At 43.6% G+C, this 14,115-nt stretch overlaps 2 protein-coding genes across 9 annotated transcripts in view; one reads left to right on the top strand and one right to left on the bottom strand.

Moving 5' to 3' along the window:
• R3HDM1 (R3H domain containing 1) overlaps nucleotides 1-12,961 on the bottom strand; it is a 128,426-nt gene extending 115,465 nt beyond the window's left edge. For 3 of the 7 annotated variants that reach the window (XM_053274142.1, XM_053274172.1, XM_053274153.1), the window contains exon 1: nucleotides 12,681-12,956. The gene's annotated coding sequence lies outside the window, so the exon portion shown is untranslated. Of the gene's footprint in view, nucleotides 1-12,680 lie in introns of all 7 variants that reach the window. The other 4 variants (XM_053274129.1, XM_053274163.1, XM_053274181.1 and 1 more) reach the window with 3 other exon arrangements.
• A 154-nt stretch (nucleotides 12,962-13,115) lies between these two features.
• The window catches only part of ZRANB3 (zinc finger RANBP2-type containing 3), a 79,106-nt gene continuing 78,106 nt past the window's right edge, over nucleotides 13,116-14,115 (top strand). Inside the window, exon 1 of one of the 2 annotated variants that reach the window (XM_053253733.1) lies at nucleotides 13,116-13,189. In XM_053253733.1, the coding sequence (XP_053109708.1) occupies nucleotides 13,188-13,189 (2 nt within the window). In that variant the 5' untranslated portion in view covers nucleotides 13,116-13,187. The other variant, XM_053253746.1, reaches the window with a different exon arrangement.

Raw genomic sequence — 14,115 nt, 5'->3', positions numbered from 1 at the left:
GTGATACCTCATCATGTCTATTGCAAGACAGGAGAAACACAGCTCCCTTCCAAACTTAACATTTCCTCTCCAGGAAACATTGCTGTAAAGGCAACAAACGTGGCTGCTGCAGTAAAGTACATGTAGTGATGTGGGGCCAAACATTTTCCACTGCTATATTCCCCACCCCCCCCCCCCGGGAAAATCCGTTGTTTCATAAAAAGTAATTAGTAACATAACCAATGGCTACAATAGCAGTCAAAATGAACCATTTCAAAGTTGTAATTAACATTTCTCAGGTGACATCCACCAGCACCATGAATATGCAAGTGAATGCACAGCTATATGGCCATACTAAAACTAGTCCTTTTAGAATCTCCAGTGTCTTCATTCTCCTTCATAGAGTTTAAATAAAGTAAGGCAAGGGTATGCTACTACTGAGCTGTCATGTCAACATATTTATAAGTATCCCAATAAAAATAATTTTCAAGTAAAGCCTTCCATTAGTTTGAACTTAAGCCACATTTAGTGTGCTTTATTCCCACCCCTTGCCGAAAAAGCATTTCAGTTCAAATACCCTGAGCTACTAGAAAAACTTTTGAGATATTTATATAGCACATGATTTCTTTTTTTAAAAAGGTTTTCCAAATGTGTGTCAAATCAAATCCCAATAGATTTAGGTCATTAGAAAAAATCCCCCCAAAATCCACATCACTGAGTATGAATCCGTTCTATTTAAAGCTATTTATATTCCACCCTTCCTGCCAAAAGGCTGCCCAAGGCTACGCACAAAGTTTTAAATGAAGCCAATAAAACAAAAGGGGAAAAGACAATACAAGCAAACAAAAACAATGGGTTTGTGCATGTGCACACATACACACGGACACAAATCAAAATACCAGTGGAGAAACAGTTTAATTACAAAATCACCCACCAAAAGCACAACTAAAAAGCCATGGTGACTACCAAAAACAATGGAGGCCACAAGAGCCTCTAAGGGAAGGATATTCTATGTATCAGTGCCACTATTCCAAAGGCCTTGCTACTGGTAGATGTGCACTAGACCTACTATAGCAAACACATCCAGAGCACAGTACATATGGGAAATGGCTGTCCTTTAGATACCCAGCTCCTGAACTGTTCAGGGCTTGAAATATAACGATGTATACTCTTGCCCGCCCACCCCCTTCTCCTTGTCTGGCGTCCTGCAAAAGTCTTCGGGAAGCCTTCTGCGCGTGCGTGCGCAGAAGGCTCCCTAAACACATTTGCAGACGGCAGGGAAGGTGGTGGGCGAGCGGGAGTACATCCCGCTGCCGCCCGCCCGTTTGTAGAGAGCGCGGTCGGGTCCAGGCAAGATTTAAGGGGGCGAAAGGGGGCAGCAGCAGCAGGGGGCTTCAAGGGGGCGGCAGGGAAGTATCCTGCCGCCCGATTTCTTTAAAAGGTAGGTGCCATAGTCTTGAATTGAAGCGGGCGGCGAGGAATCCTGCCGTCCGGATTTCTTCAGTAATTACAGTTCAAAAGGTGGAAAGCGCGTGAGGGGTAAGTAAAGCCCCCCCCTCCCGCCCTTAATGGAACCCCCTCACCCCATGTCCGGACCAATTCGGAGGCCAATAGAATGGCCTCCGAATCGGTCCGTGCACATTCCTATTATGAGATGTGTTCACCTATTATAGTATGTACCTACCTTCTAAAAATGAAGCTTACATCTACCCCTAAATATGTATTATGGATACCTCAGACAACAATAATGTACTTATACTAGAAAGCAATAATTAAGTAGAATCTTCCTGACTAGTGATTTAAATAATTAAAATCAAGTCCTTCTGTGAAGCAATTTAAATTATGATTTAAATCAAATCAACCCTGATTCGATGGTTTAGGTTATGTTTATTCAAGTCAATATGGTGGTGTTTTTCACATACATATTCTCAAAACATATAGACCAATTTCAAACTGGGTCTGGAGGGTGGAAACTGCCTTGGTCGGTCTGATGGATAATCTCCATCAGGAAATTGACAGAGGGAGCGTGACTCTGTTAGCTCTTTGGGATCTCTCAGCAGCTTTTGATATGATCAACCATAGTATCCTTCTGAAGCATCTGAGGGGGCTTGGGATGGGGCACTGCTTTGCAGTGGTTCCCCTCCTACCTCTCACACAGATTCCAGATGCTGTCCCTTTGAGACAGTTGCTCTTCAAAATCTGAACTTTTATATGGTGTTTTCCAGGGCTCCATCCTGTCACCTACATTTTTAACACCTACATGAAACCACTGGGAGAGATCATCAGGACATTTGGTGCAGGGTGATCAGTATGCTGATGATACCCAAATTCATTTCTCCATGTCATCATCAGGAGAAGACAAAACCTTCCTAAATGCCTGGCTGTAGGCAGTGTTGGGCTGGATGATGAATAACAAACCAAGACTGAATTCAGATAAAATGGAGATATTTATTGTGCGGGATCAGAGCTCAGGAGACAATTTTGATCTGCCAGTTCTGGATATGGTCACACTTCCCCAGAAGGAACAGTTACGAAGTCTAGCAGTGCTTCTGGATCCAAACCTTTCCCTGGTGTCCCAGGTTAAAGTGGTAGTGAGAGGTGCTTTTCAACAGCTCCAACAGCCTAGGCCGATACACCAGCTGCCTCCGTTTCTTGAAATAAACGACCTCAGAAAAATGGTACATATGCTGGTAACGTCCAGACTTGACTACTAAAATGTGCTCTATATGGGGCTGTCTGTACGTAGTCTGGAAACTACAATTGATACAGAATGCAGCAGCCAGGTTGGTCTCGGGGGTCATCTGGGAGAGACCATATTACTTCTATACTAAAAGAGCTACACTGGCTCCCAGGATGTTTCTGAGCAAAATACAAGGTGTTGGTTACAACCTATAAAATCCTAAACAGCTTAGGCCCTGGATATTTAAGGGAACGTCTTCTTCGCCATGAACCCCACGCTCATTGAGATCATCTGGAGAGGTTCATCTGCAGTTGCCACCAGCTTGTCTGGTTCTATGTTGCTGCCCCAAGGCTCTGGAATGTGCTCCCTGCTGAAATAAGATCCTCCCCATCTCTGACAACTTTTAAAAAGTCTTTCAAGACTTAATTTTTCACCCAAGCTTTTTAATTTGACTGGTTTTATATTGTTTTAATTTTTTCATTTCTAATCTGTTTTAGGTTGTTGTGAACTGGCCCGAGACAGAAGTTTGGGGTGGTCTACAAATTGTAAAAATGAACCAATTTGAATGAATGACTTAATCAATAAATATAGTACTGGAGAAAATACTTTAGAAAATTTTCTGTGCAATATAACTGGCTGCCGTTAAAGCCACTGCTGCTTAGTTAGCAACACATATCACTTAGAACAACAAATTAGCAGAATGCCCCACCACCACCACCACCACCACCACACACACACACACACACACACGCAAGTCTCTGGATTCTGATCTGAAAAAATAACACAGATCACAAGCTAAATAAGGGGACAGTACTATGCAACTATGAACTCATTAAGATTTAGTTTGAAACAAATGTGCACAAGAGCTGGCTGTATAGATCCCAATGACAAATAATTTGAGACTCTTGTAGGAAGATTCATAAAAATTGTGTGGCGTCAACTTTAATAAGATCTTGTCAGAACTGAATACTAAATAATCGAGCCTTAAATAAGGCCTTGATAAATTTTGATCAAACGTCTTGATCCCAAGCGTTTAGGAGCCAAACAATGAACATTTGCCAAAATTACCAGGCTTAGTGATAGACAGGTGGGGGGCTCCCCTTTATCTCCTTTGCTTAGAAAAAATAAAGATCTTATCAAATAACTCTGCTTCTGAATATCCTAGTCTAAGCACCATGGCTCCCTGGATCCTGGGATTGGTCAAGCCTTGCCTTAAATACTTTTTATTTATTAAAGAAAGGTACCAAGTGATGATATCACCTTGCAAACAGAGAGATATCCAACTGCCTTAGGCTGCAACCCTAGGCACACTAAGGAACAAGTCCCACAGCAATCAGTAGGACTTACCTCAAGTACATATGCATAGGATTGTGCGGATGATCATGAGTTGCTTGGTGAAGCTGCATTTCTGAACCGTGACAAACGCTACTTGAAACTACCGTTTTAGATCTTGATTTGGTTCCTTAAACATGGCTTAGGTCAGGGACTGCACAACTTCCCACATCCCCATCCACAGTGGCCAATAGTCAGGTATGATGGGAGTTGCAGTCCAGCATCTGTAGGAGGGCCAAAGTTGCAAAGCCCTGGTTTAGGTAGTTAGATATGACCATGATTAAGAAGATAACCACATTTGAGTGTTATGTCTGTATAGGACCATTATGAATTAGCACAGAACTGGAGTAACACAGATTTCTGGCCCACAACATTATTTTATGTTCTGGGCACAAGACACTTGACGTGTTCCTAGAGCAGAAATGTTAAGAACTCAAAAGGGTGCATGCTAGTTACCCTTAGCGGGATAAGAGCCACTTTCATGTGCACTGGATGGCAAGAGCTGCTCACAAGCATTCTGGATGGCAAGATGTAGTGGAAGCTTTATTTTAAAATCACAAATTGCATTCATGAGTACAGAACAAGAGCCTGGATCTATTAAAAGGGAGTGATTTGTATGTAACACAATGTTGCTCTATTTGCAATAGCTGCTTCGAAAATAAGGAATACTTGTGTCAAACACACATGGTAGACTGTCATGGAGATCTTGATTTGTAAAGCAAGGAACTGGCAGCTATAAAGTTTTAGGCATGTTTTTAATATGTCTAAAATTAGTACTGAGGTCATCTATAGTGGTGTTAGATGCTCATGAAGGGTTTTGGCTGGATTAAAACTTGAATCTAAGTTTTGATATTCTAGTCCAGGCAACAGAGAAAGTAAAGAGAGACATAAAAACAACAAGAGGACTCACAGCACGTTGTTGCCAGCTATGCCACAGAACTGACTGATGACTTGAAGCAGAACTTAATTTGCTGGTAAGTTCATCTGCCTTAGCTCATCCCATTTGCCTACCTGAAACCACTTCCTCCTTCACTGGCTGGGGTGAGTTATCAAAGCACTCTGCAGTTGGGTGCCTGAGACGGAAATGGCCTTGTCACCTCCTGACTTAAGCACCCAGCTGCAGAGCACTTAACTTTCCCCAATCAGTGGAGGAGATAATAGCAGGTGAAATTGAACACACATCAACCAGTGCTCAAGCCTGTCCATCAGTTCCACAGCAAAACTGGGCTTGAAAAGTAGCTGAGGAACTCACAGCTGTTTATTGTACATCTATCTTCATGGATAGAAAGGCTGAAGATCAGTTCATATATGCCCATATAGAGCTGCTATAGATAATATATTGTATCCTTTGTTTGGTATGTACTGTTCACATCAATTCTCTTCTGCCTTTATCCATATTATGGTCTTGTGTAGGTCCTTCATCCGCAACCCTTAGGGCTTTTTCTCATGATCAGTCTAATGTCAGGTAAATGAAAACCGGTGATCCTGGTGGTGCAAGCACTCCCACAGAGCGTGTTATGTGAACTTAGGATTTTTCTGAAATCTCTGCTGAGCAACACACCAAACCGAGATTGACAAGCTGACTTTAGATGTTAGATTATGGAGCTCTTCTAAATGTCAGTTTGGTATGTTAGCGATTGCCAAAAAATCCCAAGTTCACATGCCTCTTTGCTCAGTTAGCAGGAGACAAGTTTTTAACATCAAGACATCTTACCTAAAAGCAGGGTAGAACTCCCATAACGGCATGTGACTTTGCTGAATAGAACTGTCCTTTTAAGAGCCCACAATATGTGAAAAGTATCAACGTAAAGTACACACTTCTAAACAAACTCCTACCAGAGCCTTTAATGCATATTTCATTTGAACATAAGCTTAATACATCTAAATAAAACCACAGAAGGCACAGTACTGTAATTAGGAATCCAACTGCAGGCACCAGTTCTAGGCAGATGCACATAGTGGCAAAGGAAGTACACATACGAATATTGCAGCATCAAATATGAAAGCAGCTTAGTCTCATTTTAGGAGACCAACATGTGCTAAGCAAGAGTTCACTTTCCACCCACCACAATTTTCTTAATTCACAAGTTTTGAAATAAGAGGACATATAACTATTGGAAAATTTCCTCAGATCTGAAGGCAAAAATCATAGGTGCATATAGGAACATAGGAAGCTGTCATATACCAAGTCAGACCATTGGTCTATCTAGCTCAGAATTGTCTACACAAATTAGCAGCGGCTTCTCCAAGATTGCAGGCAGGAATATCTCTCAGCCCTATCTTGGAGAAGCCAGGGAAGGAACTTGGAACCTTCTGCACATAAGTAAGTATGCATACCGTATGGCTCTCTCCTATCCATTCAGTTATATCAAACAACTGAATTGAAAACATCCCAAAGATTCCCCCAAGCAAGATTCCAACAGTGAATCTACATATTAACACATAGGAAGGAGCTAGGAGGTCTGCCTCAAGACAAGTGGCAGGCATCATCCGCACCATCCTAGCCAAAACATTATGTCTGGCTGAGGTGACATAAGAAACTGCCTTATATCAAGTCAGTCCATCTAAGTTGGCATGTCTACACTGACGGGCAACGGTCCTCCAGGGTTTCAGACAGCTGTTTCCCACCCCTACCTGAAGATGCCTGGGATTGAACCTGGGACTGCCTGCCTGCAGAGCACGTGCTCCACCAAAGAGCTGCAGACACATCCTGCCCACCTTCACCTCCATCACAGACCTGAGGTGAGGAACAAGTGGAAGAGAAAGCGACACACACACAGTGATTTCCCATCTGTACCTCATCATCAATGGTACTTTCTCTATTTCACTTTCCTCAAAGGAAGGACTTGGTGCAGTTGTAAGGAGACAGACAAGGCAAGTCAGATCACTCCTTTGAATTCACCAACAACAAACCATCTAGATATTTTTCAGCTTTGCTTATCCTTTCATATGCTGCAAAGCAAAAAAGCAAAACAAACTTCAAACTCAACTATACCTTTCAGTGCTCATTCTACCAATTAGGTCTACTTTATAAAATATTTCAGGCAGAATGAACACATCACAGGAGTCTAACAGCCAAACATTAATAATCAGAACTACAAATAAGAAAAGCCTGCAGAAATTGCTTACCAGCTTCATCATAATGAAGTCAAATGACTCTCTCTGTCCCTTCTTAAAAACAGAAACACAAACAAAACCACCCCTCAAGGTCCTGAATTACATTTAGGCAGTTGTTTGCTGCTTGTATTTCTCTAAACAGATCTGAAGAGTTCCTCATTGCCAGCCATTACATTTAGCTCCATTTTAAAATTAAATGTCATATGGGAAGGCTGCTAAAAGCAGACAGTGATGTAGCTCATGTCCTGCTCTATCTGGACTTCAACTCACATGGTGCCAGACACAACCACGGACAGGAAGAGTATCATTCCAGCACAGCCAAAACCATACTGGCCAATTGCTTGGAATAATACAACTGCCGTTTTTTTTTCTTTTTGCCCCCACCAAGCATTTAACGTCTCCCACCAACCCACATTTGACCTAAGAAAAATTAAAGCCCAGTGGGAAAGGAAACAAAACAGAGTGCCATTCTCAAATTATAGACCAGGTTTTCATCCCTTACTGACTAGCATCATTGTTTGGTGCCCACTTAGCAATAGTGTTTAGTGGCATCAATAGTTCACCATTAATAAAACACAGTTAGGGTCATTGCTCCACCTCAAGAGTTCTGCTGCCCCACGGAAATAGGAGCTGCTCAACCTCACGAGACTGCTGTACCATGGAGATGGGAGTAGTGCTATGAAGCTGAGCAGATGGGAATCAAAAGCAGGCAAGCAGCTCTAAACCATGCCTGCCCTGTTGAACATCTGGAAACTCAAAACCGTGTGGATTAACTATAGTTAATCTTGACATGACATCTGAACTCATCCAAGGTGTCAACATCACTGCAAAAATATCCTAGGTAAGATCCATGGAATGTAAATGCAGAATTACAAGTGTCCTTGTTTAAATGCAAAAACAGGGCACCATATATCACTTATCACTGTATTTGGCTATTTGAACATTTCTCACTCTTCTCCACCCCTTATGTTTTTGATTAAAATCTGTGGACAGCATAATCAAATGTTATTCCATTTCTACACCCTCATCCCAACACCTCAACCATCCAGGCATTACAGAGTGTGTCAATATTTAAAGTTTCCTTACAAACCCATAACTACAAGCTACCTACCAATATGCTTCCACTACTTAAGTTTCCCAGTATCTATGATGGCTCAGTAAAGAGACCTGTGATATTCAAAGGCCTTCACTGACAGCTCTTGGAATAGCTCGACCGCAGTCTCTAGCAAAAGAGGCACACTAATTACACGTTAGCAGGGATAGGTAACCTTGGTTCATTGTCTTTATTACAGTCTTTGACCAATATCACAACATCTAAAACATAAAATTTTAAACACAGCCATATTAATAACATAACTGTACATGGGATCTAACCATTAGTGAGCAGAGTGTGACGAACTTGTATTGCAGAACAACATAATTTCACAACTGTGTGTTTGATAGACGAATTCACATCTATTAGCAAATATTTGATGTAGAATTCATCCGATCGACCTGGCAGATTATGTGAGTGTCAATTAACCTTCATCTATCTATATAAAAGACACACCGGAGCACATGCACAACCAGCTCAATCTCACTAGAGCCACAGGGGCAATATCTCTGCTTACTTGGAATTCTACTATATCTACAAGCCAAAAGTTCAGAGGGGAGGGCATTCATACGGGCCCTCGAGAAGGCCCATCTATGTTTAGGGAAAGTAAGGAGGAATAGATTTTCTGCTGGGCGAGTTCTCATCCCACTGAGCAGGTAGAATGACCTAGATGTCCTCAACAGGTCTTTCTGAAACTCATTATCCCAGATCCTTTGTTTAATAAGTTCTTTAGCCCTGACCAAACCCATGGAGAGGATTGCCTCAGGTGGAAGACCATAGGTACAGTTTCCTGACACAGTTCTCCCACCAGCTTGAGCAGTGCCTATCCAATAATAACAAGGAAAGAGGCCAGAGGGCAATAAATTGATTATTGCCCAGTTTATTAGTATTAGATAACAAGCTCTGGCTTCTATTGAGATAACACCCGAATCCAATCTCAGAGTGGCATTAGAAATATATTTGGGGGTCAGAAATAATGTTCTTAAGAAACCTTGGTTCTCCAGATGCAGTTGAATGACAACTCCCACCACCCCCAGCCACAAATAATGGTAGTTGTCATTCAACAGCAACTGCAGAGCCAACGTTGCCTAGCTCTGGAATGAATGGCAGTTCTGCTGAAAGATTTGTATTGGAAGATTCTCAGATACCCTAATCTGAATATCTGACTTAGTATGTTTTAGCAATATTTAATCAACAAAACTCATACCCCATGTGAATTGCATGCTTTGTATAAAGTTTTCTCTCTCTCTTACCCCATGTGAATTGCATGCTTTGTATAAAGTTTTCTCTCTCTCTTACCCCATGTGAATTGCATGCTTTGTATAAAGTTTTCTCTCTCTCTCTATTTGCCAAAAGTAATTGAACTAAAATATTTGATCAGGATTAAAAAAAAACCCCACAAAGAGTAAGGTACACAAAATGGGGTTTAAAAGATATTCAAAGCTTTACTTTGAAATTGTTTTTGTTGCAATGCTTGTAAATAGTAGCACAACTATAAATACTGTTAAGGTATTGAAATCCATTAAATTTAGCAAGCCTGGAGAGATGTGCATTGTGTGTGCATGCATTTTGTAGAGAGAGTAGTCTAGAAAAAAAAATTAGTTTCCAACTTTGAAACTTCCTAATCTGATTGGTATTAAACCCATTATGTTGTTTAATTAAGTCCATAAAAACAGTGCAACTTTAAACATTGAAGTTTTCCCACAGAAAAAAACATAGGGCAGCATCCAGACTAAGTTAGCCGTGACTAACATATCTCATTGTTTTAAACCATGCTTAGCCATGACTAAATAGTCTAGATGCTGCCTACAGTGGTGGAAGGTTTTCTGTCAGATATCACATATGGAGCAACTTTACATTTCCTATTTGCAGGCCTTAAGGGTAATGTTATCTTCAGTTCAGGCAAGAACCCCACACCCACACATATGTTATGAACTTAGGAAAAAAGCCTCATACCATTTAGATACATAGGAAGCTGCCATATACTGAGTCAGACCATTGGTCTATCTAGCTCAGTATTGTCTTCACAGACTGGCAGTGGCTTCTCCAAGGTTGCAGGCAGGAATCTCTCTCAGCCCTATCTTGGAGAAGCCAGGGAGGGAACTTGAAACCTTCTGCTCTTCCCAGAGTGGCTTCATCCCCTGAGGGGAATAACTTGCAGTGCTGACACATCAAGTCTCCCATTCATATGCAACCAGGGCAGACCCTGCTTAGCTATGGGGACAAGTCATGCTTGCTACCACAAGACCAGTTCTCCTCTCCCTTGTATCCTCTCCTCTTGTATCTACAAGATACACAAGTCAATACCACTGTTCCCTCTAAAGTGTGAACATGTGCGCGCGCTCACATATTATCTGATGTCCGCTCAGTTAATTTTAGATCCCGCTCAGGTTGAATCAGTAAGGCTCCACTCTGAAGGTATGTGTGTGCACACACTGCCTTGATACTGCCGCCCAGAATAAAACTCATTGAGCACATAGATGAAAAAAGTTAGAGAGAACACTGGTCAATACTTTCCTCTAGGCCATACAGGCAACCAAAAAAAATTTTTTTTAAGTGTCTTGTATAGAAAAAGGCATAGAAGTAAAATCAAACAGATACCAAGTAGACAGAGCCTTTGGTTTTAAATCTATGATTTTCTCAATTGATTGGTAGAGCCCCCACTTGTGGCTGCATTTCTTGTTTAGAACCCACAAAATACGCCATAAGATCTTTGAGACTGAGCAGCTTTATAGATATTCACAGATAAAGGAAAGCATATACACCACATTGTTCACTGCAGGTGTGAATGCACAGTCCTTAGTATGAAGCAGGCACTGAGCACCACTATTACAGGCTTTGGTGGCACCACAGAACTTATGGTTCTTGAGAATGGGAAGGAAGTGTCTTCAAGTGAAGCAGGGGAAACTTGACACTGTCTGACAAACTCAGTCTGTGGCACTTGGCTGAATCGTAGGAACTTCCCTAACTGCAACACCAAGCAGGCCTATGTACCTTCAGGGTACAAATGACAAAGCAGATACTCTCCTCATTGCAATTTCTTGGAATGTGTGCACACAAAGCCTTCCTAATGTGCAGATTAGCATATGAGCCACCATTACAACCTTCTTGGGCTTAACACATGAAGGTAAAGTGTGCCATCGAGTTGGTGTCGACTCCTGGTGACCACAGAGCCATGTGGGGTTTTTTTGGTAGAATACAGGAGGGGTTTACCATTACCTCCTCTTGTGCAGTGTGAGATGATGCCTTTCAGAACCTTCCTATATCGCTGCTGCCTGATAAAGGTGTTTCCCATATTCTGGGAAACATACCAGCAGGGATTCGAACCAGCAACCTCTTGCTCGCTAGGCAAGTCATTTCCCCACTGTGTCATTAGGTGGCTTTTATGATCTGCACATACAGCCTTTGAAAATGGGAACATCCTTAAGGCACGGCCAACTAAATCTGCAAGATGGACAAACCTTCCTCAACAGCAGCCTCTCAGTATATAATACCCAAGCATCTCTCCCACATCATGGGTAGACAGATGCATTGCTCCCTGTAGCTCTTGTGGTTAGCAATGGGCCTTGAGGCCCCTCAATACCCAGTGTACTTTGGAACAGGCAGAAGTCTGCTAGCATAGTCACATAGACATATCACCAGTTTCTCTGGTCATGAAAGGAAGGATGGATACTCCATGATTGTTAAACCTCGGGTGGAAATTGCATCCATAATCCTGCCCTACATGTTTCTTTCACTCACTGGATGAGGAAGCAACATTAATGTAACTGCCTTTTGCAGAGAAGGCAGACTCGTGGTTCACTGCAGGTGCCAAGAGCATGCACGCGCATCCATTGCTTTGTATCGGTGGAAGAGTGCCTCCACCTTTTTGACAGTTTAGAGGAAGAAGGGGGGGGCACATGTAGTCTTGAAAGGGCAGAGAGAGAGAGAGAAGGAACTGCATCCCTCGGAGGAATGAAAGGAAGGGGACCATCTCCGTGGGGACAGACAGGGGCTTCCTCCCACTGTAGACCCCGAGAGTATTAACTCTTGCTTGGGAGGTGTAAGCACTTGTCCTCATGACAGGCAACGAGTCATGCTGCTTAAAGCACACGCACATTGCACTGCAGATTGTATTGACGCCCAGCAGGGCAGAAAGGTCTTGCCTGTGGCAGGAACTACCCAGCGCGTTACCAGCTTGCCCCCAGGGACGGCCCCTTCCCTCCATCATCCCTGCAAGGCCCGGGGGCGTAACTGCACCAATGGCATCCACGAGGCGGGCGCGCACTTCCGTCCAATGCAGGCCCGGGGAGACTGGCGGGGCTGGTGGTGCAAAGGATGGGCCAGCCGCTGCCACTCGCCCGGAAGAGGGCAAGAGCCCGGCACGGCCGCTGCAGGTTCCAAGCCTCTTGCGGAGCAAGGAAGGAGAGGGAAAAGGGGAAAGGAAAGGGTTATTTATAATGAACTGGGATATGGCGCGCGCGAGGGGGGGGGACTTACCGCAGTGGCGCGAGCCTGACGAACGGGCGGACGTGGGGGGGAGGGAGAAGGAGGAGTCAGCGACCGCAAGGCCGGCTCGCTAAGGGGGCTTCACACACGAGGGGGAATTAACCCCATCACCAGCCCCCGACAGCGGCTCCAGCTCCTCCTGCTGTCGCGGGTGCAATGGAGACCCGCCTTCTACGGGTACCGTCAGCCAACCGTTGCGCTTCATGCCAGTGATGGACATCCCATCTAGCCGCTCAACGCTCAGTACACTGTCCTCCCGCCCCTTCCCTCTCCGGCTGCCGTCCACTGAATGGCCTAATGTTTGGCCCACGCAAAAAAAAAGGCCCGGTGAGGGACGGCTAGCCAATGGAAAACCAAATTTCGCTGAGCGGCGGCTTGGGGCGGCCAATTGGGAGGCTCAGGTGGATTTAACTGACCGGCATGCGGAAGCTCCTCCTATTGACAGAATTGTGACCAGTGATAGCGCAGTAGTGCGATGACTGGCGGATGTAAGCGCTAATGTAAATAAGTTCTTCTCTATATTCGGAAATGGCATGGTTTCTTCTCCCTTAGTTTTTCCTCTGTGCCCGCCTAGAGAGGATATGCTGTGAGCAATTTCCCTTCAAACACCGTAATTATGAACCTTAAGCTAATGGAGAGAAGAACCACAAATCCCAAGGTACTTTTCAAAAAGGCCGGAGATCTTGCTGAAGGGTGAATGACGCCGGGCATGCCGGTACTTGTAGTCCTTTGAGAAGAAAATGCCTATAGAACGCTCCTTCCGCTTTACAGGTGCCTCCTGTCAATCTGGCAATTGAATTTGTTGTTTTCAGAGCAGATTGCCGGTATCTATCTACAGTGCCCTGCCATTATGTGCCCCCAAAGAACCTATACTGTCGCTGTGGTTCAGCAGTGGCCCTTTTTCCAGCCATTGTAAAGAATCCTTATGCAGCTGCGCCCACGTAGCTCCTGTTTCTGTGGTACAGTTCTCCAGACTAGGGTGCCTGCTACAGGTCGCCAATATCTTATCCTCTGAATATAGTTTATTATTCTTAATAATAAGGTGCAGTCTACTAATCCCTGGTGGGTAGCCATGTGGAGCTACAACTCTCCACCTTAACTAGAGAGTAAGTCCCGTGGGATACAATGGAAGGCATGCATAAAATTTCTGCTTTGCACGAGTCACGGCTGAAGGAAAGAAAAGTAGTCTTGTGACTGCTTACCACTTAACATTTATTATGACCAGTCCATGAAAGTGTATTCCACAATAAGTATGCAGGTCTTTAAGATGCCACAAGTTGGGTGTGTGTGTGTGTATTCCAATCGTCGTCACTTAGCTTTTCCTTTACTTCCACAGTGCCAAGCATCGCCCGCCTATTATTGTTCCCATCATCCACACTACCGTTTAAATCCCGAGCTATGCACTGCAAATTCTGCACCCACAATC

The sequence above is a fragment of the Hemicordylus capensis genome, chromosome 1, assembly GCF_027244095.1.
Source record: "Hemicordylus capensis ecotype Gifberg chromosome 1, rHemCap1.1.pri, whole genome shotgun sequence".
NCBI classification, from domain to species: domain Eukaryota; kingdom Metazoa; phylum Chordata; class Lepidosauria; order Squamata; family Cordylidae; genus Hemicordylus; species Hemicordylus capensis.
This window is presented reverse-complemented; position numbering and strand designations above follow the sequence as displayed.